This window comes from Tursiops truncatus, chromosome 9, assembly GCF_011762595.2.
Source record: "Tursiops truncatus isolate mTurTru1 chromosome 9, mTurTru1.mat.Y, whole genome shotgun sequence".
In the NCBI taxonomy this organism is placed as follows: Eukaryota; Metazoa; Chordata; class Mammalia; order Artiodactyla; family Delphinidae; genus Tursiops; species Tursiops truncatus.
Genome location: NC_047042.1, coordinates 87,078,970 through 87,104,484, shown reverse-complemented (window position 1 = coordinate 87,104,484; position 25,515 = coordinate 87,078,970). Strand labels below are relative to the sequence as shown.

The 25,515-nt window shown below is 48.7% G+C and overlaps 1 protein-coding gene and 1 long non-coding RNA gene across 3 annotated transcripts; one reads left to right on the top strand and one right to left on the bottom strand.

Annotated features, from left to right (window-relative positions):
* Positions 1 to 1,525: 1,525 nt before the first annotated feature.
* Positions 1,526 to 7,631, bottom strand: LOC141279575 (uncharacterized). Its single transcript, XR_012334081.1, has 3 exons — positions 7,511 to 7,631; positions 4,000 to 4,200; positions 1,526 to 2,059 (listed from the first exon to the last, which is right to left on the bottom strand). It is a non-coding gene; the product is annotated as an uncharacterized lncRNA (long non-coding RNA).
* Positions 7,632 to 8,166: 535 nt separating this feature from the next.
* Positions 8,167 to 24,976, top strand: AKR1B1 (aldo-keto reductase family 1 member B). Of its 2 annotated transcripts, XM_073809950.1 has the most exons (11): positions 8,557 to 8,712; positions 8,818 to 8,868; positions 16,455 to 16,622; positions 17,356 to 17,472; positions 18,438 to 18,515; positions 18,821 to 18,943; positions 19,451 to 19,557; positions 19,879 to 19,960; positions 20,525 to 20,608; positions 22,266 to 22,348; positions 24,573 to 24,976. In XM_073809950.1, exons 1-11 carry the CDS (start codon positions 8,572 to 8,574, stop codon positions 24,613 to 24,615), a joined length of 1,077 nt encoding a protein of 358 aa, XP_073666051.1. In that variant the 5' UTR covers positions 8,557 to 8,571; the 3' UTR covers positions 24,616 to 24,976. The 2 variants fall into 2 exon arrangements, with proteins under 2 accessions (XP_033719201.1, XP_073666051.1); XM_033863310.2 differs by lacking the exons at positions 8,557 to 8,712; positions 8,818 to 8,868 and adding an exon at positions 8,167 to 8,324.
* Positions 24,977 to 25,515: the final 539 nt, after the last annotated feature.

Sequence of the window (25,515 nt, the reverse complement as noted above, 5' to 3'; positions counted from 1 at the left end):
CGTCTTAAAATCTTATTCATCGTGATTACTGAGCTTTTTGTCTCTGCACCAAATTGTGAGTGAGTGCCTCTCTTGACCCACCCTGATCTTGGCCCTCGAGGTTGGGCAGTTTGAAATAGGTTGGACTGAGGGGTGTGGGGAGGATTTACTCCACAGAAACTGGCAACCACTGCAAATCAGACCTCCCCCGCTCCCCGCTCCCCAGAGCCCTGGTTATTAAACACTATCCACAGACCACTGCCAACAAACCTCATTGCCAGAAGCCCTTGTACTTTATCCTCCAGCTCTTCTCTGAATGTTGGGTTCATGAACTTGCTGTAAGTGAAAACCAGCGCCCCCTGGAGGACGATGCTTCCCCTGCAGCTCTCTTAAGAGGGGGGCTGTTTTTCCTTGCCAGTCTTCATTCCACTGAGCCTAAAAGTGAGGTGAATATCCTCCTGGGATATCGCAGCTTTTCGTTTATTTCCTCTCTCAACATCTCAGATACTTTGAAGTACATGGCATCAAACTGTAAGCCCCACTGTCCCTTCTACTGACCCCAGGGTCACTCTTCCACTTTTCACCACCCCTTCTGTAACCATTCTCCAAGACTTCCAACATCCGTATAATTCTTGGTGCCTCTGGTATCTCATTTAGTTGACCCCCTTCAATTGTTATGAACTTTTCCTCTCTTTACTGTTACTACCAATACATCTCCTACCATTAAATCTCAAATTTCAGCATCGCATCCTGACCAATACCTCTTTCCCCTGCTTCTAACACTCACACTTCATCAATTCCTTGGCGCCATTAAGACCCCTGATCCACTCATCTTATCTCACTTCACTGTCCATCACCTCCACCTTCCCTAGACAGTCAGCATCGCCTCGTCCTTGATTCCCTCTTTATCCAGCTTAGATTCCATGGTCTATTGCAATAATTGTTCTTCCCATTTATGTTTAGCTGGCAAATGGATTTTTTCTGTTCCCACCAATAGGAGGATCAAAGACATTTTGTATTCAGACAGAACAGACAACAGTATGCATTTACAGATTTTCCCCAGGGCTCAGTTAACTGTCTTTCTTTCTGTTGTAGTTCAAAGGTATCTGGACCTCTGGACATCCCACCTTGATCCATTATACCAATGACAGCATGCTAATGGGACTGTCTGAGCAAGAAATGGCTAGCACACTGGAGACCCTGGAAAGAAACATGTACTCCAGAGGTCAGGGAGTAAACCCCATCAAGACTCAGGATGCGTGCCACACCAGTAAAGTTTTTAGGGGTCCAGTGGTTGGGGCATTCTGGGACATTCCATCCAAGGAAAGGAAAGCACAAATTATTGCATCTTGAAACTATCATAATGAAGATGCTTTTCTTGGGAAACAGCAAGAGTGCCATTAAATGATAAGCTCGGATTGTTGCTTAGGCATTTGGGGCGTCTTGTGCCAGAGGACAAGCAAGCAAGAAGAGTCACCATCCTTCCTTGCTTCTCCACCACGCCCCTCCCCCCACCCCATGTACACACAAAACAACTCAACCACCCTCAAGGTCCACGGAGGCCTCTTCTCACCTGCTGGAATATGTCTCTCTAGGTATGCACATGCATCACCTCCCTCTCCATCCTCCTTCCGATGCTGCCAACCCTGCCCTCATCTCTATCCTGATCACCTCCTTTGTCTTCATCATGTGGCTTAACATTATCTGGCCAGATATTACATTAGCTTGTTTTTAGGTATGTTTACTATTTATCTCTCCCTGGCTAGAAAGGAAGCTGCATGTGATCAGAGACTGTCCTGTTTATCTCTGTAATCCCAGGACCTAAAACAGTAACTGTTGGCATTAAACATTCAGTAAATATTTATTGGATAAGTGAATGAGTTTGTTGACTGAATACACTTCTTCCATAAAGGTACCAAACTTGCTAATACTACATGTGCTTTACCTACGCACAGAGATCTTTTCTTATAGTAGATTTTCTCAGGACGGGTATGGTGCTGGCCACTGAGGATGAAACGGGGGCTGGCAGCCAGGAAGTTATCAATCATGTCATCCAAGTCCATGCTCAAGTCCAAGCTGCCTACAAATACCAGAACCTGGGTTAGCAATTCTGTAGGTTCACTGACCTGCACCCACCCCACTCCACCCCTCCAAAACCAGGACCCCAGACAAATGAGGAGACCCCTCAATCTCACCAGTCACCTATTCCTAAATTGGAGCGCAGGAGACTTATTTATCTGCACTACTGTTGCAGCAAAAATAGAAATGAGACTTTTCTGATCAACAAGGAAAATAAGGAAACAGTGAACAGTCTGGGGAAACAACATAAACAGGCCTGAAAGAGTTAAGCAATCTTGGTTATTCTTTAGCTGTTACTACTAACAAACACTTGTAGCTAGACTTGTCCTTCACGAAGCTGACTACTCTCTGACTCCATACAAATTACCATTTGCACCTGACATTTCTTCTCCCCCTACACTCCCTTGCAGCACTCTTCATTTCAGAAAGAAGGTCACGGGCCAGTAACTTCAGGGACACCAGACCCGGTTGCTGAGCCACCTGATGCCAGCTTTGGCCATGAATTTGCAGAAGAAAAGAAACGCAAGACCTTCACTACTTTGATCCTTATCACATACCCCCAGACTGCAGACTGCGAGCCCCACGCATAAAATCTTCTCCGATTCCCCAAGGAGGGAGGCACAGTTCTTGAGGCATTAGCGTACTGTGTCTTCCCTTGGCCTGGCAAAGAAAATAAAGCGCCTCTCTATTACTTATCTTCCAATTCTCTGTCTCCGTATTGCTATTCGGCATTGGTGCACAGGGAGCCAGATTTGGCAACGCTCGCTACGCGGCCCATTCCCCTCGCAGTGACGGATGGGTAAGTCTCTCCTCTTGCCACTAGTGTACTAAGTCCCCTCCCTCGGAAAGCAGGAGCCGCAGGCCGCAGAGGTTCTCAGCCACAGGGCCACCCCACCTCGGGATAAAGAATTCATTAATGCCTTAGGCATTTAATACAATGCCTCCCTCAGTCATCTGCTTTCTCTTAGGCTTTTTTGACTGGGAGAAAAAGGGTGGAATCACTGCTGCAGGGGCGGGAAATTGTGCTGAAGCCCACAGATGCGCACACGTGCTCGCACGCATGCGCATGCGCTGTAAGAGTGTGGCCGGCACCAGTGCTCGTGGTGTGGATAATGAATGCTCTTTGCGAATAACTCCACCCCTGGGGGTTGGTTCCTTTTTATTTTGATGCTCTTAGGCAATGTGAGGTGAGGGAGGCCTTTGCCTCTATGCGGAATTTAAGGGGAGGAGGGCGCCAAAAATCTCAGGAATCGAGATAGGTTATATTTTAATGCAATATTTTAAAAATTGAAATTAATGCCAAAAAAATCCATGATGAACAAAATATCAAAATTTTAAAAGAAGGCCACTTAACTAACTTGTTGGTATTGGGCCAATTAATATTACCAAACCTCAGTTTCTTCAATGCCCCAAATGGGAAAGGAATAGTCAGTTGTCTTGACCAGGAGGTTGTAAGGGTCAAATCAGACAGTGAATTTGAAGTGCCTGATACATGGAAGGCACCCATGGATATTATTATTCACAGGAATTTATTGAACAGTTGTGCTAAAGGTGACACAATGTTTGCTTCTCTCTCTCTTTTTTTTTGCTCTTCTGCTGTATCTATGAGTCTATGAGGAAGGTTAATATTGACAGTTCTCCCAACGATGTTTGCCATCTAAACCTCATCTTGCAAACAAAAATAAATATTGACACAGCTCCCCGACAGACCAGTTCCCTGAGCTTCTTATGTCCAGCCCACTCCATGACAGGAGCTGAAGCCTCTGTCCTTTTCCTGTGACCTCCACGCTCTTTCTCGTCTCTCCCTGCTTCCCACTTCCAGAGGACCAATCTCAGGCGTTCTCATTCCAAACTGATGATTGCTCAGCCAAGGGTACCAAAGGATGGAGTGGGCAGAGGCGGGGAGAAAGACGCCTTTGTTGGCATGACAGGAATGCTCACCCTGTGGATTTCTCCTGGGGCTGCTGTTGTCAGGTGCCTGGTGTGTGGTTATCACAGTTTTGCTGCTACCTGAAATGAGGAGTAGTGGTGAGGCCACGGTATGGATGGAGGGCAGAGTTCCAAACTGGAGACCATGACTCAGTAGTGGACCACGAAATCATTTATCATGGAATCAGGAGTGAATCATGGTTGCAATCAATACTAGAAAAATAAAACAAAACAGAATATGCAATATCAGAGTATGCCACAGATAATAAGGATGAAAATTGTTTTGTGGGTCTTTGGTGTCTGTGATACATATACATATGTGCACTGTGTCACATATGTGAACGAAGAATGTCACCTGCCATATCGGTAAAAAAAGAATTTGTGGCCATCAAGCCGTCAGCCGCTGGCAGCCACCCCCAACGGTGCACCCTGAGGGGATTCAGGATGGAAAAAAAACAGGATACTGTCCCTAGATAGCTAAGGTGCATATCAAAGGAATAACTTCAATGAGCCCAGACTCTTGCATCTTCCCATACATAGAAAATTGCTAAATTCCTTAACTTGAGATATCCGGTTTTCTTTAATTAACCATAATCTTTTGATGTTCCAACTACCAGGTCTTTGTTGCAAAAACTCCTACATATCCTGGCTCCTCCCTCACCTCTTTGGAGCAGTCCTCAGAGCTCTCTGAGAGGCTGTCTCCCTCAGCAAGTCTGCTGAATAAAACATAATTCTCAACTTTTAGGTTGTGCATTTTTTTTTCAGTTGAAAAAAACATATTTCCTACTGTGAGTCGTGGTAAAATAACTTGAAAGCCACCGGTGTAGTGGATAAGAGTTCAGGTGCCATATAGTCAAAGTTCTTGGGTTTAAATCTTGACCATGCCACTTACTTGCTATGAGACCTTAGCAATTTCTTTCCCTTCTCTGTGCCTCAGTTTCCTCATGTGTAAAATGGATGAATAATAGTACTCACTGCAAAGAGTGGTTATGAAGATTAAATGATTTAATGCACACGATGCTTGTAGAATAGTGCCAGGCACATAGTAAACTCAATAGAAATTAGCTATTATATTATTACTATCAGCAACAGCACCTTCATGTAATGTATGTAAAGTGTCTAAAGCAGTATCTGAAACATAATACAGGCTCAATTTGTCCTTGTGGAAGAGACTTTGCTGCTTACTTTATTCTACTGTATTCTCTTCTCCTCTGCTTTCTGGCACACAGGAAGATGACACTTGCCCATCTCACTGAAGATAGGCAGAACCTCGCAAGTAGGTCTGGCCAGTAGATTGTAGATGGAAGTGATGTGTGCCACTTGCAGGCCTGAGCAATTCATTACTCATTTGTGACTTCCTGGTGCTCTTTGGCTCTCCTGAGGCAAACCCTGAAGACTTGGGTTGGGGCAGCAGTGAAACAATGTGGTGGAACCTCTAGCCTGGGTCCTTGAGGGACTGCGAATAGAGCCTACTAGCTCCTTTCACCTCCAGCAGCCTGTGTGGACAGGTAGCATGTAACCTTTGTATGTCTGTTGATAACAGCTTTATGCAGATATAATTCACACGCCATCATATGCACCCTATTAAAGTGTACAATTTGGTAGTTTCTCATATATTTACAGAATTATACTAGATTTCACAGGACTTTGAATGCCAAGCTAAAGAGTTTATGTTTTAGGGCTTCCCTGGTGGCGCAGTGGTTGCAAGTCCGCCTGCCAATGCAGGGGACACGGGTTCGTGCCCCAGTCCGGGAAAATCCCACATGCCGTGGAGTGGCTGGGCCCGTGAGACATGGCCGCTGGGCCTGCGCGTCCGGAGCCTGTGCTCCGCAACGAGAGAGGCCACAACAGTGAGAGGCCCGCGTACCGCAAAAAAAAAAAAAAAAAAAAGTTTAAGTTTTATCCTGTACTTAATAGGAAATTGTCTTTTAATTGCAAAAAATGTTTATTAATGAAATAATCTGACAAAGTGTATCCTCCCTTACATTTGGCTTATTCCTAACTTTATCCCTATGTTACACGTTGTTTTTTTCATGTTTGTAATCATGTCCTATTTATGATTTTGTTTTCTACTTTCACCTTAGTGTTATTTCATATACACTTTTCTCTATATCTAAATTGTCTTCATTTTTAATGGCTACACTTCATCTCTTGCTATTATTGGACATTTACAGTTTTACATTATGTGTATAGAACTGTTTTTCATCCATACAGGTGTGTGTGTGTGTGTGTGTGTGTGTGTGTGTGTGTGTGTGGCTAGACTAGGGTGAGGCAAGTGAAGTGCCAAGGGTAGAAAGCTTAAGGAGGTGTCCACGTTCAGGCCTGCAATTTTTCACCTAAGTACCTCACTTGCCTCACCCCAGTCCCAGCCCTATACCTATAGTATGATATGTGTGTGTGTGTGTGTGTGTGCGCGCACGCGCATGTATGTGTGTTTTCGTTTCAAATTATTTCCTCAGGATGAGATTACTGGTTCTCATGATGGGATTATTGGTTTCGAGTACATTAAGATTCATATTGCTCTTAATAGGAATTACTAGAATGTTTCTCAGAAGAATTCCATTGATGGATTTCTAAAGAATAACTTTGATATGTGTACAATGTCATTTTACAAAGATTACAGAGGCAACAGGGCCTATCAAAACAGTATGTTCCAAATACAGTACTATTGTTGCTACAGAAGAGCCACAGGTCTGACTTTTTACATTTGATAGCCCAGTCAGAATACTCCATTTTTAGCCAGTTATGCTTTCATGCAGTCAACTTGTAAACTCAATCATCAAAGAAAGAACAACAAAGCCATTCATAATGAATATACGTCCCTAACAGATAACCCCTCTGTGTATAGCAACCTGGTCACTCAGGGTGACTTTGGACGGCAACCTCTATGCCGACAAAGATCTTATGAATGCAGCATGGTAGGCTACTGCTGTTCTACCACAAACCAAATTCCCAGCGGTAGGCTCAAATTAAAATTCTCTTACTGGGGGGACAAATAGTATCAGAATTTGCCTACTAACAACAGTTTTTATAATAGTCAAAAGGAAAAACTCTCTGGGCTAGTCTGTTTTGTATAAATTTTTCCTAGGGGGGCGCTTTTTAGAAGTCACTAAACGGAAAATCACCAGAATGGAGTTTAGAGAGGTCTGGTTCCTGAGTCATTCACCGGGCAGAGGTAATTCCCAATCTTGCATAATTAGGGGAAATATTAAAGGGAGATGGAGCAGAAAGATCAAATTTGAGGTAGGGTGCAGCATCATGGAGAAGGGTTGTTGGAAAGAATCCAAAATTGTCTACAAAGGTCTTCCAGCAACTTTCCTATGGTTATCTTGGAAACTAATGTGTTTTCCTACCTGCCAATTAAGGCCGATTAATTTATTATCTAGCACCTCCTAATTCGGAATATTTTGGAGCCACAATATTAAAGTTAACTTATCTTTTGTGGGTTTCTGCCTTATTCATCTAGAGAGCTTCGCTAAGTTACCATGTATGAAATGTGCTGCTTTGATGGAGTCATACTTACCAAAGACTGAATGTCCTCTCTGTGTTCTGGATTAAGCTCATCAGGGATTTCTAACCTCGAGAGATGCTGGCTTTTGGAGGAAGGCTTGCTGAACCACACTCAGTGTGTACAGACACAGCTCACATCTAGGGTGGAGTGTGAAATTAGCCCTAGGAGGCTACATACAGGCTGGACAAACCCTAATCTCCAGGTGATGTTTTGTAGCAAGATTGCAAGCCACTTCTCTGGCGTGCACCGAAGAGCAAAGTGTGCTAAACTGCAGCAGCAGTCTGTGTGTTCCTACACGTTAAAGACCCGGCTTTGGTCACATTCCCAAAGAGCACGATACTGGTCTTGAACAATAGACAAATGTACCCATATGCGCTCTTCTAAAAAATGAAAAAAAAACCCTTCCCAGGCTACTTATTTATGAGAAGTCTGTTACTTTTGCTAAAACATTCGCGTTTCCACGCTCCACAGCAGTTGGCTGAGCCAGCTGCGCCGCGCGGGGCGTGGGCGAACCAACGGCTAGAAAAGAATCCGGTCCCGCTAGGACCTAGCAGGAGGAGCTTCCCGGCAGAGCCACCCCACCCCGGGCTAACAGAGGCGCTGCGTCCTGATTGGCGGGCGGGCCAATCAGAAGCTGCCTTTGCGTAGCCGGGCGCCTATCGTACCCGCCGCTTCTGCGGGCCTCACCGGCTATATAAAGGACCGCGCTACAACCTGCGCTTTATGGTCCTCTGGTCGGAGTCAGCGGAGCTCAGCAGTCATGGCCAACCACCTCGTGCTCTACACCGGCGCAAAGATGCCCATCTTGGGGCTGGGCACCTGGAAGGTAGGTGCCCTGAGGAGCGCAGTCCGGGGCTCGCTTCAGGCTCGGCGCGGCCTGGGGCGGGAAGAGACCTACAGTGACCCTGAGCGACCCCGCCGCGGACGCCCCGCCTGGGAGGAGCCACGTTCGGGCTGGCCGGGCCCCCGGCGGGGTCGGGCCTGCAGCGCGGGAACCTGGACGCCGAGGCGGGCAGGGCGCTGGCCAGCGGTTTCGGCCCAGGGCCCTTGCGTGGGGGGCTTGAGAACGCCTCATGGGCGGCCGACCCTGTAACCCCTGGTGCTTGGGACCCGCGGGCCGCACTTTGAATCCTACCCCAGCTGGAAAGTCACTAACGGGGCGCCGAACGAAGGGGGCTTCCCGTGTCCCCGACGCTGTGGCCCCGAGGATGGAGGTCGGGGGCGGGGCCTGAGAGATGGAGGGGAAAGAGCCTTGGGCTCCGGCGTCCCTCGCTTAACGGCACCTCTTACGCCCGCTCCTTTGTCTTTCTTCGAAATAGTTTGTCCTTAATCGTATCCGGTTTTGCTCCCTCAGGAATAAGCGTCCCAAGGTAAGCTCGGAGACTGCAGGTGATTCAGTTAGGCGGCACGAGTTTGCCCAGGACCCGTCTATTTACACGTCCCCAGACGCGAGCCACTGAGCCCCCCGGAGCCGGGCGTGCCTCTCGGGGTGTAGTGTGCTGGGCGGAGAATCTGGGCCGGGAGGTTCCCGCCCGTGCAAAACTGCGAGCTGCCCTCAGTAGTAAAACTCTTCGGAGACCTCGGTACCACTGAAATCTGTGCACAGAGTCCCCAGGAAACGGTTAGGAGTAAAATGGGTAATCTGAGTATCTGAAAATTAGCGCAGAGGGGTGGTATTATGGGCGCCGAGGGAAACCCAATAATTTTAAGCCGCTTATACGTTAGCTTCGGGTATTGTATATTACATTGCACAGCTGTGACCAGGGTTTTCCTTGGAACTTTGAATATAGGATTGGGCATTGGTTATTTACACACAGACAAGGAAAAGAAAACACTGCATGGATTGAGGGCGCCGTGGAATGGTTTGAAATAGAGTAGCGGATGGTGCTTACCTCAACCCGAAAACCTGCAGTTGAAAATTTGTAAATATAAGGGTGAATACAGGGTCGTAGAGTTGTCTCACACAGAAAGTGTTTCTTGGCCAAAGTGATCAGAGTATATGTGACTTGTGTTTCCTTCCAAAAGCCCAATGGTGGCTCTAAGGGTGTAATTGAATTATGACCATTGTACCAAGTTAAATTACATCTGTCACAGGTTATTCTCTTGGAATGGATGTGAACAGACACTTTGTTGGCAATGGCACATTACAGTTTTTACGATGGTGAACCACCATCACATGTAACTGGAACAAAAGTTCCACAAAACAATACTTAAACCTTACTGGGTGGGATGCATTCCAATATTTTTATTCTAAGCTCGCGGTTTCAGAAATTATGGTCCTGACCTTAGGTTCATCATTTCAAAATCACGAGGCTGGGGTAAATACAGAGTAAAAGTTGATAAAAGCGGGTTTTAAATCATTTGCTTGAGCACTTAACACTCCCCCCACCAACCCCAAAGCTGTATATTTAGTTAAAATAGCTCTGTAACTGTACATGTAGGTCATTCATTCCAGCAGACTAAGTTCATTGAGGGCAAGGGTAGCGTCTACCTTGGTCACAGCTATTTACAGCACTGCTCAAGGTGCCTGGTAAATGGTAGGTGCCCTAAAGATATGTGTTGAATTAATACGAAGAAGTAAGATAAACTAGATTTGGGGGCGGCGAGGAGATGTTGTACAGAATTGTGTCGAGGCGTGGTAGGGGAGGTGACAGTGAAATGGTATAAGTATGGGCTTGGAGTAGATTTCCTTTTTTTTTTTTCAAGTAAAAAAGGTATATGAATAGTGTTTTAATACCTTTCCCCTGTGTGTGTGTGTATATATTCCTTCACAGATGCTGGACAAAGATGGGGTTACCTAAATACCGTTTGCTTATCTTTGTGAGAACTGGGGGAGGCTCTGGGAGTGGGTGCAGCACCTCGTTCCTGTGGATCTTCCATGTGACGGTGGCTGTGTTGTATCCTTCAGACTCCTGGCGGGGCTCTGGGAGTCTCCAATCACTGTTCCTTTGAAGGTCCTCACACTCTCCGTTCTCTCTTTGGAGGTGAAGGTTTCAGGCCGATGGGAGAGCATCTCTGCCTCAGAGCCCATGTGGCTTAGAGGCAGTTTCCCTTGGCAAGCTTGACGTCCCCAATGGACGGTAAATAAGCCATGAGCATTGTATTGCCAGGAAGCGACTAAAACAGAGATTACTTCTGATGCTGACCAGTGTCCTGTTGCTGATAAATGTTTGGCCCTAGCTGAAAAGTTGATGGTAAATGGCCGTTGTAACTCACCCACATACTCAAAACCTAGGAATGGAGGTAGAGTTTCTCCATCTCTTTTCCATTATCTCTGTATCTGCCCGCACCCAGGAGCCTTTGAGACATTTTTCCCTAATTTCTCGCCACCGCCCCCCCCCCCCCCCGCCGTAAAGTTCAACATCACAGATAGACTGTACATCTGTCTGTGTCCATTGGCTCTTTGGCGGGCCACAAACCGTTTTATAAGCTAAGATTTTTTTTTGCCGCCGATAAACCAGTTTTTGCCTCTTTGAGGATGATATCACTTCCTTTAAGAATAGGAGAAAATGCTGAGAAAGAACTCAAGGCAAGCTCATGATGGCCTGAGATCCCGGCCTGGGGAAGAGGGGAGAGGGCAGAGGTACTGGCACTGGAGCTAAACCAGTAGTTCACAAGCCTCATCTCCCTGCAGGCCTACACCTGGAGCTCTTCAAGGGCAAAGATACTTAAATAAGACCTGCCTGCCCAGGGCCATTCCTGGTCCATCCCCATCTCAACCAGGTGGAGACAGTGATGTCTCGGAATTCAGGACAGATTGATTCATGTTGAGCGGGAGGAAGTTAATCTTGGTTTCGTAAGTTGGTCTGTGTTTGTTGCCAAACCGAGTTATGAGCTTTGGTGTAAAAACCATAGCCAGAATTGACTGTTGTCCTGTGATAAGGCAATGAAAGAGATTCTTCAGCAGAATCCTCTTTATCATTGGAAATTGTGGTTTACATTATTAAACTGTAAAATAAATTTGGACATAGTTGAACACGATAAGCCAAGTGAGGTTGGCTTCTCTGCACCAAACAATGAAAAGCGTCTCTGTTGCCGTGAAAAATTGCACATTGTTGCCATTCTCAGGGTTCTGCCAGATGCTTATGTTGTTGGAGTCCACGAGTGTGGCAGATTTTAAGCCTTGTTGATACAAAGCTGCCAGATCCAGGTCTCCCAGCTGTGCAGAGTGGGAGCGTTGTGTGTAAGCACGGGGCAGGCGAGAGGCGAGCAGGCCCAGCTCGCTCAGGTTTACCCCAAGTTGATCGGGACTGTATTGTCAACTGATTAAGTTAGAGCAGGGGCTGAAACCCTTTTCGTCCCCAGAATATCTGCGTTCAATATCAGAATACCTTTTTATTTACGGAGGGGCTGAATTGGAAGCCAGAATGTTATTTGTGAATAGGAGTTGGGACAAATCAAGGCTGGGACTGTTGCCTAATCCCCATTTCTTTGTATGCTCTTCCAGCAGCTCAGGGGTTGGTAAACCGCAGCCCACAGCCTGTTTTTGTAAATAAAGTTTTATTAGAACACATCTCATTCCTTTACATGTCTTTTATGACTGCTTTTGTGCTGCTCCAGCAGCAGAGTTGAGCGGTTATGACAGACCATTTGGCCCACAAGCCCTAAAATATTTTCTGTCTGGCCACTTTCAGAAAAAGTTTGCCAACTCCTCTTCCAGAAGATTCTAAGTAAATTAATTGGAACCTGGAATACATTTTGAGAAATTAGGTCACAGATGTCTGTTTAACATGCATCTAGTTAAAATGCTTTATATTCACAATGAAAAACAAAATTATATTGTGACATCACTAGTATTTAAACAAAACCAATAATAAGAAATAAGCTTAGTTTCTCTTAAATGCAGGTTGAATTTCTCTGAAGAAAAGCTGGTTTAATCAGAAGAGATTAAACAGTGTTTTTCAGTGACAGCTTTTCCGGAATGTTAGTTTATAAGGCCTTAGAGGTTGATGCCCTATTTCTTTATTAATCTAAGTTCACATCAAAAGTTATGGTTGGGGACTTCCCTGGTGGCTCAGTGCTTAAGAATCCGCCTGCCAATGCAGGAGACACGGATTCGAGCCCTGGTCCGGGAAGATCCTACATGCCGTGGAGCAACTAAGCCTGTGCGCCACAACTACTGAGCCTGCTCTCTAGAGCCTGCGAGCCACAACTACTGAGCCCACGTGCCTAGAGCCTGTGCTCTGCAACAAGAGAAGCCACCACAATGAGAAGCCCGTGCACTGCAACAAAGACCCAATGCAGCCAAAAATTAAAAAAACAAATAAAAAAATAAAAAAGTTATGGTTACCTGTTTCTTGCTCCAGGGTTACCATTGGCACACTGTTCTCATACTTCTTACCCAGGATGGTTTTTCTTCCCCAAAGTGAAGTTTCCTTTGTTCCCTACCCACCTCCTTCATTACAAAAGCGATACCTGCTAACTAGAGAAAATTTCAAAAAAAAAAAAAATGTCTGAAAGGACACAGTCCTTTCCTCCCAGAAATCCCCATGTTAAAACTGCAGAGGATTCAATCTCCGAGATACTTGTGTTTTTACCAATGACATTGTTTTATAACCTTTCTTCTTTGGATCCGTGGTGTTTTTGTTGTTGTTTTTTGTTTTTGACTTGCAGAGGGAATAGAGGGAGGGATATTATCTTAAAGTAACGTTCATGGGCTACAAGCAAAGTGGAAGATGATGAGGTTTTTAAAGGGTGAGAGAGAGAGAGAGAGAGAGACTGACAGTGGTTTTCCTGGGAGTGTTACTTGAAAAGAAAATAGGCTCAGTTTGTGAAGCTGATGGGGGCCTCAGGGGCAGAGACTTGTCACCACTGTCACTTGCTGCCGTCAGAACATCATCAAGTTGCTACCCAAGCTAGAGCTTTGGAGCTGTAAGGTCTGAGGGGAATGGGAATAGGTCCTGTGGCCAAGTCACAGGGCAGATTAGTGGCAGAAATGAATTTCAAACATGATTTTGTCTGTAGGATTTGTATTATTATTTTAAAATAAATTTAAAGGATTTGTATAATCTGGTTATTTATAACTTGGGTGTTTCCTCTACTGCTTTTCTGCAGATTTCCTATTAGACGTATGGAAACAGATCTTTACGAGTTGTTTTCTTTTCAAAGTCTCAGTCTGGACCCCTGCCTTCCATGGGCAGTTTTCAATGTGGACATGGGATGGGGAGATGGTATAATTGTATGTTAGCATTCCCAAGTTTACTGAGTCATTTTTTACCGTATCTTAAAGTGATGAGGTAAGTTAGTTTAGTCTCTGTGGGAAGGGCTCTTGATTGAGATAGTATTGAACATAGTTTGTGGATTCTGGTATATTTTCATCTCAGAGGATGATTTTCCAAGCCCAGGAGACTTGTCCTCTCCCTGACCAGTGCCTCACAGCCTCTTGGGGTCCACCCCAGAGTACACAGACCTCTCAGCAGAGGCTGGCTCTCAGGTCCTCGTGCCAGGGTTTGAATCCTGACATCTTACTGCACCATCATGGCTAGTTTCGTAACCTCTCTGCACCTTAGTTCCCTTATCCACAGAGATAACAGTATCTACCAGGGTCGTGGTGAAGGTTAAATTCAATAATACGTTTAAAACTAGTGAAAATTGACCCATCACAAATGGCAGCTGTTGTTATTTTCAGTTTGAGCCATTGTGGGCTAAACACCGCACGGGGCAGGTTCCATTTTGTTACATATCTGCCCTGGCACAAGCCTTCTCCCAACCGGCATGCCTGTCCCAGAGGCGGGCCTGGCCTGCCCAGCCCAGGTGAGAGCCATTGGTTTCCGGCTGTACACAGAGCCGGCGGCCGCAGGCAGCCTTAGTCCCCACTGCTGCAAAGCCGTCTCTGAAAAGGGGAGGCCGGCGTGTAGCACCCGTTCGCAAGAGTCTTTTTATGCATTGCCACAGCTCGTACAAATTTAATTTGTAAAATGCGTGACAGTCCTCGCTTCTGCTTTGCTTTCCCCTTTGAAAGCAGTTTGGGCTTAACTTCCCAGCACGTGCTTCTCTCGCTTATCAGCCCTCTGTCCAGGCAAGGGTCAGGGAGCTGTAGCTTCTTCGTGACCTTTTGAAGGTCATTTCTGTCCTTGGCTTCTCTATAAAAACATCACAAGAACGTGTTTTTAAGTTTTTTTGTCAGTTGTTCAACAGCCTTGATTATCCCACTCTGCAGTCTTCCGGTTCCAAGGCACTGAATAACCAATTTAATCTTCAGCAGGAAAAAAAATGTGTCCAGGTGGGTATTCATTGACTTACAAAATGATGTCAGGTGTACCAGATTCAAGGCTATAAAAGATGTGCCCAGGAGCCATCTCTCACCAACCCTCATCTGTCCCTCAACCCCACTTTCCTCTAGCAGCTCCTGGCTCACATGCTTCCAGCACCGGGACCCCAGCAGAAGAAAATCTTGTCTTGGTAGCATCAGCTGAAGTCCAAAGATTGATTCTCATGGGCCTGGCTGGGGTCATGTCTCTGGCCCTGCGCCAGTCGCTGTGGCAGATGCAGCGTATGGCTGGGCTGGGCCTGGGAAAGGTTCCTGCCCCTCTGCCCATGGTTGGGGGCAGTGAGGTGCTGGACTGGCACAGTACAGGCCCACAGAGAAATCCAGTCAGGGCGTCATCAAGCCTGAAGAGAGTTGACGCGCGCCGGCAGCCAGTTCCCCGGCTGGGTCTCCTTACCTGCTCTCTTTCCTGGGGAGGGGTGTGCTCTGCTCTGCTCTCATCAGCAGCTGTGCCCAGGACGCCACAAGGAGGCCGTGGTACTTACTCCGTTCTGGTTATGCCAAGGTTTCCCTGCTCTGTTCCTTTAACCGAGAAGGGTGGGGGGAAGGCTGCAGGTGTAGCTTCTTGGGTCCTCCAGGGAACTAGGAGGTTGCCAGATTGTCTGAAGATGTTTTCTGATCTCATACCTGAGGTCAGCATCGCCTATCCACACCCCCTACTCCCTCCGTGGTGGCCAGAGAGCTGGGCGAGGGTCCCCCGCTCCTCTGCCCTGGCCTGTTCACAACAGCCGATGTCAAAACAGCAGATGTCTGCAGCTGCTCATGGCCCTGGGGAGTTTTCCTGGTCATTCTTTTCTACCCCAGCTCTCCAGAGGAATGCGCTGTGTGCATGCAACAGTCTGATGCACACGCGTTTGCTTTCCACCTTTCTGGTCTGAGAGGAGCATCGCGGAGATGTCTGTGCGGCCAGACTGGGTGCTGGGGGCGCTCCCCACGCCTGTCCCGCTCACTCAGACGCGCAGATGGTCAGGGCAGGCGTGGCATTCAGTCTTTTTGCCGCTCTGACCACAAGCCATATGGTGGTCTTCCACAGCTCCCATTTCCCCCTCCTGTCGACTCATTTCTGTCCGCTAATACCTCTGAGGGCCCACCTCCCACCTCCACCTCTTAAAGCAGATTCTTACACAGTGAGATTGGAGCACAGGCCTTTGAACCTGCACCAGTAATGTTCCTGACTTTGATACACTCAAAACTGCTTAAAAACAAGTGATGGCCAATACCAGAATCCACGAGTGGAAGGAGAAAATAAACCATAGGCATTCACTCACGGAACTCGGGAACCAAACGGGAATTGGAGTGAATATTTACAGCGCTTTTGAAATATTTTGAGCTGTTTGAAGGAAATGGTATCCCTTATTGTCTTGGGAACCTAATAGATCCAGAGAGTGGGGGATTTTTTATACCGTCAATGGGTTCTGAAGAAACAAGGAAGGGAGAGGCTTTGGCCCATCTAATTAAGGTGATCTGTGCTCCTAGTAAGTGGTGGTCAGATTTTCCTAAAATGAAGCAACATTGCATCTCACCTCGGGATGTTCAGACACTTACCGTGGCCTGCCTTTGCTAGCCTTAAAAGAAGCAGGAGCCCCTGAGGAGCCGTGGGTTCCTGCTGCCCTTCTGAGTTGTGTGCACACTGTGTTTTGTTTCATTTTTGGTTTTATCCCTATGCCTTCCATTTCCTGTTTCTTTCAGTCCCCTCCGGGCAAAGTGACGGAGGCTGTGAAGGTAGCGATTGACCTTGGATACCGTCACATTGACTGTGCCCACGTGTACCAGAACGAGAACGAGGTGGGGTTGGCCATCCAGGAGAAGCTCCAGGAGAAGGTGGTGAAGCGTGAGGACCTCTTCATCGTCAGCAAGGTACCCCGCTCTGCAGGGGAGCCTGAGGGAGGGTTCTTGTCCGCATTCATCCAGGGGCAGCATTAGCTTAGGGGCCACGACCACGCTCTGGGGCCTCCTAATACAGCTGCGATTATCACCTGGCAGGCAGTTCTTCCAGGGGAGGTGTGTTGACTCAAGGCCATGGGGGCTCTAGGGCTCGCCCGTCTGTGGCCGCCTGTCTGTTGGATGGTCATTCCGCCCGGACCCATTGGTTGGAGACCCTTGCTGATGCGGCCAAAGCTGTGGGTTGGCACCCCCGTTCCAGGGAGTTACCTTTGAGGACAGTACTTGGTTTCCACCTGCAGACTGATCTCCGCCGCTGGCCACTGTCTTTCACCCAGAGGCTGGTGGTGCCCAAAGGACACTGGGTGGGAGGGTGAGGCTGGCCCCACGAAGACCAGCCTGTGGGAGAATAGGCCAGAGAGCTCATGTTTGGAGCCTGGGGCTGGCTTGCTGACCTGTCCATTCTGCTTGGCGCCTTCAGTCTGGTCCTTGTGAAAGGTTTCCTTGATCTGATCACCCTCCCTTCCTTTGGAAGAGTTAGGATCCACGTGTGAAATGGAATCTCCCTCCCCACTGTTTACAGCATCACAGTGAAGCGGGTGGGTTGTGGGGAGAGGAAAGCAAGTTCTCTGTCCCCGAGCTGTCTGGCTCCCGGCCGGGAAAGCGCCTCCGGCACGCAGGGTAAGACTTGTTCTCTCGCTGGCTTCAGCTGTGGTGCACGTTCCATGAGAAGGACCTGGTGAAAGGCGCCTGCCAGAAGACGCTCAGCGACCTGAAGCTGGACTACCTGGACCTCTACCTTATTCACTGGCCCACTGGCTTCAAGGTAGGTACCCGGGGCTCAGGTGTAGCCTGTGGCATCACCCTCTCCTGTTAGCAGGTCGTGAGCAGGTACACAGTCTGTGTGTGTCCTTGCTGCTCTGCTCAAGGTATGGTCCCTGGACCAGCAGCAATGGCATCACCTGGGAGCTTGTTAGAACTCAGTCTCAGGCCCCACCCAGGCCCTTTGAATCTGAACCTCAGGTGACTTGCATGCACGTTTCAGAGTTTGAAGAATGCTGCTCTTTGTCATTTGGTGATTGTATAACTTGAAACTTTGTGACAGTGAACATGGCTCAGGTGACACTCCTGCCCATGGCCATAAGATGTCATCAGTGACCGCCCCTCCCCCCTGCCTCAGGCACCTACACACACACCCATTCATACCCTGTACATGTTTGTGCGTGTTTCTACATTCCACACACACCCCATCCTGCGGGAGCTGGGTAAACCTTGGCAGTCTGCCTCTTCACAGAAAGCTCTAGAGCTATTATGTCCTTTGCCTCCCTTCTAGCCACGGGGCTCAGTTTTCTGCTTTGTCAACCAGCTTGAAGGCATGCAGGTTTTTACCCTGTAACTCTTATGAAAGGCCTTACTTTCAACCTTTGTTTTTCACAGTAAGCTGGCAAGGCTCGGTGAGGTGGTGGTTTTGTAGGTTTGGATCCAGCCAGGACATGGGCCCTGTGAATCCTGGCCCTGAGCCCTCCCTGCCCATGCACACACTGCCATCCACGGCGGGGTTCATCTCACTGACCGAGAATTGTTCATCTCCACCCGATGGTCAGCACCAGCCCAGGAGTCGTCTGCCGTTTCTTCTTCACACTGACACAGATTTGCTCTTGATTATCCTCTAAAACCGTAGCCAGCTATTGTAGCTTAGAATAATTGTATCAGAACTTTGCTTTCAGAGATGCAGCTCCCCCAGCAGATCTACGCAGGGCTGTCACTGATTGTCTTTGATTGTTACCACAGCCTGGGAAGGACTTTTTCCCATTGGATGGGGACGGCAACGTGGTTCCCAGTGACAGCGATTTTGTGGACACCTGGACGGTAAGGCAGCCCCTGGCTTGGCCTCCCCTTCCTTGCCAGCTCCGCAGTCTCCTTGCGAGGGGCCAGGTGTGAATACCCAGCTCTGCCATTTCTTTCGCTGTAATTGTCACTCTCTGTTTTTTTGCTCTTCCTGTCTCATTAAAGCCAACGTGGCTTTTGTCTTGGTGCCTCTTGTCTTCCCAAAGATCTCATTTGCTATCACCGAATAGGGCAGGACCTGGTAAGGTGTCTGGTGCGAGAGGTGCTTCTGACCCTTGTCCTTTTGGGCACATGTCAGCAGCAGGCAGACCCTCTTTGGTCTCTAGGCCATGGAAGAGCTGGTGGACGAAGGGCTGGTGAAAGCTATTGGAGTCTCCAACTTCAACCATCTCCAGGTGGAGAAGATCTTAAACAAACCTGGCTTAAAATATAAGCCGGCGGTGAACCAGGTAACGTCCGGCAGGGAAGCCACTGTGCCTGTTTGTTACTGTGTGATCCTAGCAGTTACTTTCTGTCCGTGTCACCTGGGGCGCAGCCAGGAGGCAGGTCCCTGGACGCCGGCAGAGTCCTGATTTATGGCTCAGAAAGATAGTGACACATCTGGGAGTGAAACTTGCAGGGGGGAACGGGTTTGAGCCTGCCTTGTGAAGACTCAGGGTCCTGAGATGAGCTGTGTGCAGACATTGAGATCCTCAGACCTGTCACAGTTGATAAATGGCCAAAGCCAGAAAAACCCTCAGGGCCCATGGCGACAGTAACAAGATTATTCTCGTTAATGTCAAGGACAGTTGCTGGGAAACAGAGACAGTTGTTAACAGCTTATCTAGGAGTTGGGACATTGGTTACATATAACTTTATGTCTGGGGAGGGAAGGGCTTAGCATGGGGGGGACTTCCTGTGTGTCCCATGGCCCCTGCCCACAGTGGCACCATCAGCCCTCCTGTTTGTATCTGCAGGTCGAGTGCCACCCGTACCTCACTCAGGAGAAGTTAATCCAGTACTGCCAGTCCAAAGGCATTGTAGTGACTGCCTACAGTCCCCTTGGCTCTCCCGACAGGCCCTGGTGAGTTTCCACGGGATTGTGTTCTCTTGTCAGCTAGTGACGATTAGAAATGGCTGCAGAGAAAAATCCAGCATCAAGGAAAGTGCTTCTGGGGCCGATGGGCAGACCTCCCCAGGAGCCTCCTGTTGGGGTTCCTGGTTGGTGTTTCCAGTAGCAAGATGCCTACTCTTTTTCCAGCGGGTTGGGAGTTTGTAACTGAGCTCTGAATCAGAAGACAGGCAGGCTGCCCTCCAAGGTCGATGAGGGTTAGGGTTAGGGTTGACGGCTGCCTGGAGTGGTGGCGATGATGGTTGCTCACGCAGACCGTGTTTCTGTCTCCAGGGCCAAGCCCGAGGACCCTTCCCTACTGGAGGATCCCAGGATCAAAGCGATTGCAGACAAACACAATAAAACCACAGCCCAGGTACAGCCATTTCCAGGCGCTCATGACTGTTCCCAGAGCTTCCTGCATTCGTGGTGGTGGTTCCCATTAGCTGGGGTGGGGGGAGAGTGACCGAGCCCTGTCGAGCGCTCCCTGGGCGTGTGGCTCGGGTCCTGGAGTGTGTGGTGGAAAGGGACTTAGGAGACTGCGTGTGGTCTGGGGATAATCGGACCTGCCCTTCTACCTCCGAGGGCTGGCACGAGGGTCAGCCTCAGCACTGTTTGGGAACACCCGTCTCTATACTCATAGAAGGACACTCGTGATCAGCTGAGTGCTCCCAAGTGGTAGAGCGCGTTCCCAGACGGGGAGTCATGTACCCGGGAGATGCGGAAGCACGTGGCAAGGAGGCTGAGAGCGGGGCTCGGGGGTCAGAGCCTGAGTGTCTCCCCTCCCCCTTGCTGGGCATGACCCCATCACCTCTGAGCCTCGGTTTCCTCGCTGTGCAGTTCTGGGGTTTCTTTCTCCAGGTGATGGGTGTGTAAGGTTAGGTGAGATGAAAGTGCAGAGCTCCCGGTATACGGACGCACTCGGCACCTCTGTTCACAGGTTCTGATCCGGTTTCCCATGCAGAGGAACTTGATCGTGATCCCCAAGTCTGTGACGCCTGAACGCATTGCTGAGAACTTCCAGGTAAGGTCCTGGCTGGTCGGCCCAGGGTCTTCTCGGTGGAGGAGGGGCCAGCTCTTCACAGGGCCTCTGGATTGTCGTGTGTGTGCCCACCCCGCCCCGTCTCCTCTTGGAGTGGCAGGGAGCCCACCGCGGACTAGGGACAGTGGTTCCTCTGGGAGGCGGTGCTACGCCCGTCAGGCCCTGGGCCTCGGGCCCCGCTCTGCATGCACACACCTGTGCTGAGGCTCCTCGGGGAACTCATCATTTGCCGAGAAATGTTGCTCTTGAGTGATGCTGCCTGGGTTTGCCTCAGGGCTCCGTTAGTTACTGTGCCTCAGTTTCCCCATCTGTAAAATAGTACCTATTTCAAGAGTTGTCGTGAGGATTAAAAAAGATGCACCGAAGGGCTTCACGCAATGCCTGGTACCTTCATCAGCACTCAGCAAACACTGCTGTGCTGATACGTCCAAGGCCTGCAGAGACCTTCCAGGGCACCAGTGAGGTGTTCTCTCCGAGCACCTGCCAGAGCAGAGCAGACCTCCTGGCACCTCCTGCCTGCCTACCTCTCATACCAGTGTTGGGGGCTGGGCTGGGAGAAGAGCTCTCCAGGAGGGTCCCTGCGCCTGTGAGCCTCTGCTGTCACTGAGCAGAGCAGCTCTGCCCGGACCCCCTCTGTCTTCACCTGAGCCCTGGTTCCCAGCAGCTCTTGTTTCCATAGCAAGCAGCTGATTTTTGCCTGTTCCACTGGCCAGGCTGTGGCTGTAACACGTGCTGCTGGTCCCTGGGGCCTGGGGAGGGTGGAGGAGATAAATAAAGTGGTAAAACAGTGACCACGAGAAACACATATCCTGCTAGAGGTGCATTTTTTGTTTCATATTTTATTTTTTCAGGGTGTTAGAAAAGAAACATTATAAAATGGCTAATCTCTAGTACTAACGTAATTATTTTGCATCTTACTGTGTAGTCTGCACATTTTTGCACGGTTGTGATCACAGAGTATGCAGCAGGCTTGCTTTCTGCACATTCCGCGATCATCCAAGCTGAGGGCCCTCCTCTGGTCCTGGGCAGGCAAAGTTCTCCACCTGATACGCCTTTCTCGTCTTCTCTGTCTGTCAAGACCTTATCTGGCTTCTTAGGCCCGTCTCAAATGGCATCTCCTTTGACCACATCCTTCGGCTTCCCAGCTGGAATTCCTTCCTGATTCCTCTGGATTCCCTGCGTGCTTTGTGGAGCCTCTTTCCTGCAGTGCGCAGCTAATTATTCCCTGTAGCATAGCTGTTGAATTACCTCGTCCTTTGCTTCATTGTAAACTGAGGCAAAGACACTTCTTACCCATCACTGTATTCCCCCTGGTGCTTATCACAGTGGAAGCGGTCGGCAGAGGTTTTGAAATGAATGGAAGAAATAAATGGAAGACAAGGTATCATTTTGTTCAGAGGTTCTGGAAGGGAAGGTCTGTTTTCATTGTTCACATAGTACCCCGACAAAACATGTGCGTTCTCTGAATAGTCATGTGAGAAACTTTCTCTGAGTTTAGTCTACCTTCCTGCCCCTCCGCACTCCAGGCAACATCTCACCAGTGATCCTTCCTGGAGCTGCTTGTATGCTTCTGTGTTTGATAGCTGTTTACAGAGCTTATTGGAAGGTTGTTTTTTTTTTTCTTTTTTTTTCTTTTTAGGTCTTTGACTTTGAACTCAGCAGTGCGGATATGACCACCTTACTGAGCTACAACAGGAACTGGAGGGTCTGTGCCTTGGTGAGGTGAGTCCCAGGAGAGCCCCAGGAGGGTATCAGGTGCTGCAGATGAAAGAATAGCTCCTGGAGGCCTTACTGTCCAAGTCCTGCTATTGCAGCGGCTCTGACTTGTGCATGTTACCTTGCCTGTTAACTTGCCTTCTCCTCCGTGTACAGCAGGAAACATTTATAGCGTGTCAGCCGAGCCGCACTCAGCCCCCCCGGGAAATGCAGGGAGCTCTGCCCTAGATGTCTTCTCCCGCTCCCATGCACTGTTGGCCTAACCTGCAGTGACCACATATATTGACTTTTAATTTTCAAATTCTAGTGGCACATCTGAAACCAGATGATCCCAGGTGGCGCGTGCCCCGCCTTCTTGGAAAAATTTGCCTGTGACTCTTCACCTCTAATGACTAATGAAAGGGTTCTAGTTGGAAGACCATGGTGCTTGGGGCTCAGCTCCGACAGCGATTAAACCATGTGACCGAGAGAATCACTCGGCCCCTCCAGCTATATATATGCTGGTTCCTTGTATTCCCTCTGACTTGTAGTGTGGAATCTGAGGGAGATGACAAGGAAGGTTGTTTTCTCTCTTTTCGTTTTTGCACCACTGCATTAACTCCGTAAAGTTTAAAACTCATTTTCTGCTTTCAAGAAGAATCTCCCCACTTCACAGTGGAGACTAAGAACCTCCTCTCTCGTGATTTTTATCATCCGACTTCTCTGTTTCTTCTCTTCTTCTCAAGTAGTTACTCTTCTAAGCAAAATCTGAGCATTCCCTAAGGCTGGCTCGGGTGCTAGCTCTCTCCTTCCAGCCTCTGCTCTCTCTCCAGTTCTGGGTTTGCACCGCTGGTGGCTTCCCACCGCCCTGGCAGGTGTTCGCCAGGTTTGCATCTTGGCCGATAACTCTCTCCTGAGCTTCGTTCAAGCACGCGCCTGTGAGTGTGTTGCTGCCACGCCGTGGCCTCAGATTCGGAATAGGCCAGAGGCAGAGTTTACCACTGCCCCTTTCTGATGATCCTGTTTGTGTTAATGGTGCTTACCCTTTAGACATGAAAATCGTTTTTGATCTGGCGGGCAAGGGAGAGAGAAGAGAGAAGTGAATCAGTCGCCAAGTTACATCTGTTCTGCTTTGAGAATCACTGATTGTTCATTCAGTTTCCTTTTCCCTTCCCGCTGCTGACGCAGCGTATTGAAGGGCAGACAAACCACAGGGGTTTTCTGTTCGGCCCCTTTACGTATAGACTCCTTCTACTCTCTAGTGCTATTCTAGAAACAGCTGTCAGATTATCCTGTGGCCACTGATGTTTAATGGGTCAGGGTTGGAGCGGGGAGGGAGCGGCTGGCTGCAACATCCCCGGGTCACCTAGGAAGCGTTTTCTAACCATATGTACACATACATACGTGCATCCACATTGCCACAGTTTGGCATCTATCGCTATACGGAGCCCCTGTGGCTAATGGCAGTGTTATATTTCTCAGGTTTGATAGGATGCCAAAACAAAACAAAAAAATCCATGTGGAACTTTTGAATTGCCTAAATATTTGAGTAGGAGTTGTATGCCCCAAGCAGGGTTCACCCTGGGCCTTTCACACTCTGCCCAGCCAGACTTCCCAACGCTATTGCCATTACATTCCCAACACAGGCCATCGGCCCTGCAGAAGGGACTGTGAACCTTGGCCAACACGTACGCCTGCGTCAGTCCACCCCCAGCTCAACGTCCAGCCTGTCCCCTCACCCTGTGTTTCCTGTAGCAAATCCTCAGCTACTCTCCTGGCCTCACTTCAGCTCCCACTGGTACCAGGAGGTTTTGGAGGTGACAGTGGCTTCTTGTTCCACGTGTTCGGAGCACTTGCTGTGTCACGTGTGCAGACTTGTTAACATCTCTTATGTTATTATCACCCTCTTACTGTTTAAGGCAATAGGTGCTCTCTGGTCCTGCAACTAGACTGAGTTACCAGGCGGCAGGAATCGTGTCTTGCCGCCCTGCACACCCTAGGCACAGTGCTGGGCACACAGGGAGGGTGGTGTCCATCACACAGGTGCTGATGGATGAGAGCCCCCTGGCAGAGGACTGGAAGGTGGGCCACGACCCCAAGGGCAGACCCAGGATCTGCAGTCTCAGAAGAGGCTCGTGCCCTCTGAGGCCTCTCTTTCTACCTAAATGAGACACCATTTCTGACTTTTTGAAGTTTGTTGTGGTCAAAGTCTCTTCGTCAAAAGGTAATGTGTTTTTTTTTTTCCTGATAGCTGTGCCGCCCACAAGGATTATCCCTTTCACGAGGAGTTTTGAAGCTGTGGGTGCCTGCCCTTCCCCAGGTGACCTGCTTTTCCCCGCCTCACTTTTATTGTGTGTAGTATAGTTTGGCCTGTGTCCCTCAGCGGTGGGTCAGCGACTTACAGATGAACCAACGAGGGCTCAGCCAGCTTGGTGTTGGGTCCGAAGAGCAGAATCAGTAGATTAGAAGTCTCTTCAGTTTTCTTTGCCCTTCTTCTTGTCCATCTGGGGAAAGCACAACCCAGTACCCTTTTCTAAATTGAATTTACAAAATCAAAATAGTGCCTCTAACAATTGCATTTTGATTGCTTGGAACTGTAATCCTTTTAGCTAGACTTTTCTTTGCCTCAAATAAAATGTGCTCTTATGAGTTTGATGCTGTTTATTTTGTTTTGGTTTGTTGAGACGATGTACCGCCTTCCCTGCCCCTCAACCTTCCTCCTGTCGATACCCATACAGCAGGCCACTCAGCTCTGCAACAGGAGGGAGGACTTGGTGTCTTTACTTTTAGGTGGGGACCCATCACCTCGGTACTTCACCCATTTAGCTTTAGGGGTCTGGGTCTCATCCTGGCTGCGCATCAGAGACACCTGGGAGGTTTTGAATGCTAGTGTGTCTGGCCCTCATCCCTGGAAACTGATCTCATTTGTCCAGGTGTACCCAGGACATCAAGAGTTTGCAGGATCCCTGGGTGACTCTAATGTGTAGCCAAGGCTGAGAGCCTCAGCCCTACGGCCGAGCCAGAACACAAGTCCATTTGTTATTTCACAAATTACTTGGTTGTGCCTCCTACCTGTGCAGGCCAAAGTCCTATGGTTACTAAGCAGCACCACTCACAAGAAACTGCTTTCATGAAGCTCGTTGTCTGGACCAGAGGGAAGAAAAGCATCAATAATTGGTATTAGCTTGGGCCAC